The 5,000-nt window shown below is 39.6% G+C and overlaps 1 protein-coding gene across 1 annotated transcript in view; it reads left to right on the plus strand.

The window, feature by feature from the left end:
* LOC106804944 (fatty-acid amide hydrolase 1-like) overlaps positions 1 to 3,275 on the plus strand; it is a 6,005-nt gene extending 2,730 nt beyond the window's left edge. The window contains exons 5-9 of the mRNA XM_014806361.1: positions 520 to 617; positions 800 to 983; positions 1,328 to 1,439; positions 1,754 to 1,893; positions 2,517 to 3,275. Of these exons, the coding sequence (XP_014661847.1) occupies positions 520 to 617; positions 800 to 983; positions 1,328 to 1,439; positions 1,754 to 1,893; positions 2,517 to 2,630 (648 nt within the window). The 3' untranslated portion in view covers positions 2,631 to 3,275. The remainder of the gene's footprint in view (positions 1 to 519; positions 618 to 799; positions 984 to 1,327; positions 1,440 to 1,753; positions 1,894 to 2,516) is intronic.
* Positions 3,276 to 5,000: the final 1,725 nt, after the last annotated feature.

Here is a 5,000-nt window from a genome sequence, read left to right on the forward strand (position 1 = left end):
TCATTCTGACTACGACAATTCTCTTCTTTTTTTTACTTTTTGATCAACATGAATCCCCACTGTTGTTTGTTTTGCATGGGCAAAGCCATCGGAAAATTCAAAATAATAAAAATACCAAAATGTAGGGGTGAACTTGCTGGTTTGCTGGTTCCAAATAGAGTTCACCTCTCATAAATCAGAAAACCTGACATATACCAGTGTTGGAAATAGCAGCTGGTATGCGTCGCTTTCCCACACCATAGATTAATGGTGGGCTGCCAGGCTATAAGTGCTTTTGGAGAACCACTGAGAAAAACATAAATAAAGTGCGTTTTTCGTCACATTTTTCTTGGTTGTCCACCGGACAATGTCTCAGACTGGTTAGGTTGTCCGGCGCAAATTCTGGTTGTCTCGGACAACCGGACAACGCTTATTTCGAGCACTGATTTTGGTTAGAATGTAAAGCTATTGCTACAAGTTATCAGAATATAAGAACGTCAAATTTTATGACACTGTATGAAATACATTCTTATTTTGTAGCTGGTTCCATTCAATCTACCCAGAGGAGGTGAATACGGTATGATGCTGAGCTTAAGAATTCTGAACGCTGATGATGGGAGGACACTGCTGGACTGCTGGTAATATAACATGAAACTGAAATTTTTTCACCCAAAAAGTACTCCCCCAATTTTAACTCCCAATCGCTTTTTAAATAGAAAATACGTACTTCTACCTGGCAGTGATTTTTGCGCAAGTTAATTCTATAGAAGAGGAGGTGTGCATATTATTTGGCATTTATCTGTATGTTCTTTTACTGTAGGAAAGATGAGGATGTGGATGATACTGTCAAGGGAGTCTACTTTCTTAGTAACTTATCAAGCAAGATCAAGGCAGTTGTCGGACGCCTGCTGAAGTTTGTGTACCCCCGCTTTGGAACCCTCGCTCTGCAGTCAATAGGATGCAATGACGTGCACACGCTGTGGAAGTATTATAACGAGCGACAGGTATGATGCTTTGTTCTGTGCGTGATTTCGCGGACGCAATACACTGTTAGGTATATATTCCCCAGCAGTCTGACTCATTCGATTCGAGCCAAAATTGCGCTATAACTGTGATCATCACAGCGTGATTTTGGCGCAAACACCACGTGTGTTGAAGACATCACACTGTAAATGTCTTCGATGCAAGAAGTTGTTCTTATGGTAAAATGTGGGCATCTAGCAAGATGGTGCAATTTTTCTTTTCATCCCTATGTTCGCATCTCTTGGTATGCTGCATACATAACAGATAGGGTCTGCTTAACGAGTGTAAATACTTTACTGATGCGGCTCTTTGCACTTACTTGAAGCTGTACATCGATGAAGTGATGGCAGCCTGGAAAACAGCCAAACTAGATGCACTGATTTGTCCTGCCTTCTCTTACCCAGCGCTGCCATACGGATTTGCACACGACATGCTTTGTAAGAGTTTCTATTGATGTGGATATTGTATGCCTATGCCTGTATGATCTTTTGGTAGTGTGCTTGCCTTATGTTGTTTGTGACAGCAATCAAGTAAATTTATCTATTTAAACAGAGAGCTGGGGTAGACACTAGAGGGGGTGCAGTTCCACTGTCTTAGCTACCAGAGTTTTTTGGGCGAAGACAGTTGACACAATGTTAGCGTGAAACCAATAGCAGTAAATGACTAGTTTCTATAAAACGTTTAAGACGGTCAATTTTCTGAAATTCAAGACCGACGTTCAATCCCGATTAATTTCAAATGTTGTTAATAGATGGCGCCACATACACTGTGGTGTTCAACCTTTTGGACTTCCCAGCGGGAATTGTTCCTGTAACCATGGAAACTAAGGAAGACCAGAAGGCACTGGACAACTATCCGCGCACTGATCTTTGGGACCGGAAGATTGTTGAAGTACTAAATTGTTTTTGATGTTCATAAAGGGTGGTGAAGACCATGTCGTGCACATGATAGTGTATAAGTAAGCACACTCAACAACAAGTACACAGATACGAGCGAGAGCAGTGTCCACGGCATTGAAAGAGAGTAGCAGTCGGAAAATTTATCATGGCACTTAAGTCCTCGAAATTACACGTTTTTGTCTATTGCTTGCGTGTCTTTGATGCTTACAACCGTCTTTCAAAGATTGCTCCTAAATTCCAATTAGTTCTAAAACTGACAGTGTGTTTTCTAGAACATTTTCGTGGCTGTAGCCAGAGTAAATACCTAAGAGAAAATACACAACATCACGTGATTGAGCTGAGTAATGAAAAGGGAAGACCTTTTTTGTATCTAAGTATCAATAAGTAAGCCATCACGTAGGATTGGATGAAGTCGAGAGCATAATTGTGTCCATAATTGTTTATATTACATTTATTTTTTATGCATGTTACTTTTACAAGATTCGCTGTCATGTCGCATTGCACTTGTCTACTACAATCTACATGGTGGCATACTGTCTTTGCCAAGAAATGTCATGTAATTTTGATGCAGATGTTGCTCTACTACTCCTTCCTAACTTTGTATTTCTGTTCCAGGCCACTAGAGGAGCCACTGGGATGCCTGTGGGAGTACAGTGCGTAACACTACCCTGGAAAGAGGAGCAGTGCCTACGAGTAATGGGGGATATCGAGGCAGGCTTGGATAATTAAGGTGCCTGGAGTTGGCTCTTATAACTCCAGATTATTTGTAATGGGCTGTATTAATGCAAATGTGGATTTTTTTTTTCAGAATATAGAATCTGTATACTAATTATGCATTTGCTTAAAGTAATTGCAAAGCTATCTGATTCTATTTAAAGATTATCAAGAAAATATTTGCCATGCAGCAGTTGTAAAAATAACTTTGCAGTGTAATACACATAGACTAAGAGGAGGGACCGAGTAAAAGAATCGAGTTGTAGCACCACCTCTGCATACTTTGTCTGACATAAAATGATGGTATGATACCCATGGGCTGAAAAGAGTGGTTTTTGCTCACAGGTTATCACACTTTTCAGCAATATTTTTGGAAGGTCCGATGAAAGATTTGAAAGGTCCGAACATGTAACGTATGCTTGGCTAATAGATCGTTTGGTAACAGTGGATCAATTTTTTGATACAAAACCAAACATAAACAAACTCATGTTTGCCCTTGTTTGATACAATACATGTGTCGTCTGCAGGCATTCCGAGTTACTCGCTTTTGCTTTATTTCTTCGCAATTTGCAATGGTTTAATGATGTTTTATTTGATGAAAGTGGAGTACTGTAAATTATTGATAGGTCTGACGGACTTTCTGCTTGGAAATTGCGAAGACGCCTGCCGCTCCACCACGAGTGCCCATATACAAGTGGCAATTTCTACCATTAAGCTGTGAGTCTCGGCTTGCTTCATGGTTTTTTTTTCATCTATGGACATAGGCCTTTCAAAAAGACATAGTGAGGATTTGCCACCCCAGGTGGTACCAATATCTGGTCTGGCTCATGGACTAAAGGTCCGAGCGTGAAATCGGCAGGTCCCGGACCTCGGACTTGCCCCTATTTTTAACCCCTGATGATACCTGCTGAACATTTTGTGGCATGATGCACTAAATAAATGTTGGGTCATCACCATGGTAATGACCAATTAACATGGATACTAGGACTCCTAAATTTCCCATGAAAGTGTCTATTTTGAGCTTAAATTTGTTATTTTTGAATTAGATTTATTCACATGACTTCAATTGCGTTTACTAGAAAGGAAATAGTGATAGTTGATTTTAATCTAAAATGTAATTTCTTTAATAAACCGTTGTCATGGAAATGGATTTGGTTGTTTTTGCACTTTTAATGTGACAAATCTTGTTACACAAGATTTTTATTCCTCTAATAGTGTTCCGTTTGTGAAACAAAAACGTCCATAAGGCCAATATTTTCATTGTTGTGCTGTCAAACTCTCTAGCATTGTCTGGTTTGCTAAACATTGCATATTAGGCAAATGAACAAGTTTACGAACTGTATAATGTTATATGGTACTTGCCATGCAGTACTTTCTAGCTGGTGGGTTGTTGAATACAAAAAAGTTATAACATTCATTGTTAACAAAAAAGTAGTTCTAGAACGCGGTGACATAATATTTATGTTAATCGTGATGTGAGGTAACACATCAGCAAAAGACTGGTAACCATAGCTGAGAGGGTCCCCAGTAGGTACTATCGCCTACTCCCTAACCATAACCCTAACCCTAACCCTAACCCTAACCATATCAGATAGTTACCAGGGTACATTCCGATATCGAACCATGCCCAGGGTACCCTCTGATAGTACCCTGGGGGACATAGACCCTATGAGCCTAACCATACTGTCTCACCATGTGATGTCAGTCAAACCTGTACAGTGGTCACTCCGGGGAAATGCCAAAAGTATCATTTATAGACAGGTGTCTGACCGCTCTATGGTGGTGGTTTTACTGTAAAACTGCTAATTAAAGGGACAGTAGCCTCTAGGATTTTACTGCATACAACTGTACTTACTGTATAACAATACCTAATTTAATTGTTATCATTAATTACACATCAACGGCTAAACGGAAATTTGGAACGGCGCCATGCACACCCGCGACCGTGCTGGCCACCCCGAAAAAGTTCGTAGTTTGGCATTTTATTTTGGGCAACAGGTAACAGACCGAGGGGCTTTAATAAAAGTGCAATTATTATTTATACCTAAATGGCTTCTTTAACGCGATAACGACTATTCATTTTAGGGCAAATTTATCTTAATTATAACTGAAACTATATGTCGTTTATAAGATATTACAATCCTTTGCTTTTAAATGAATAAATCAGAAACACCTCGGTCTGTAGCCTTGGCTGGGAAAGTGGTTTTGCGCAACTTTATCAGATCGTGCGCTTTGAGTGGCGCCCAACCTGTCGTTGGTAATCAATTAGTTTTAAAACATTTAAAAAAAATATTTCTAATGGTGATTGAACCATGAAACTTTTTATGTAGCGTAATTATAACCAAAATTAGCTCAAAATAACCCTAGAACCTAGAGTAAGCTCTC

This window comes from Priapulus caudatus, unplaced genomic scaffold (genome assembly GCF_000485595.1).
Source record: "Priapulus caudatus unplaced genomic scaffold, Priapulus_caudatus-5.0.1 Scaffold93, whole genome shotgun sequence".
Lineage (NCBI taxonomy): Eukaryota > Metazoa > Priapulida > Priapulimorpha > Priapulimorphida > Priapulidae > Priapulus > Priapulus caudatus.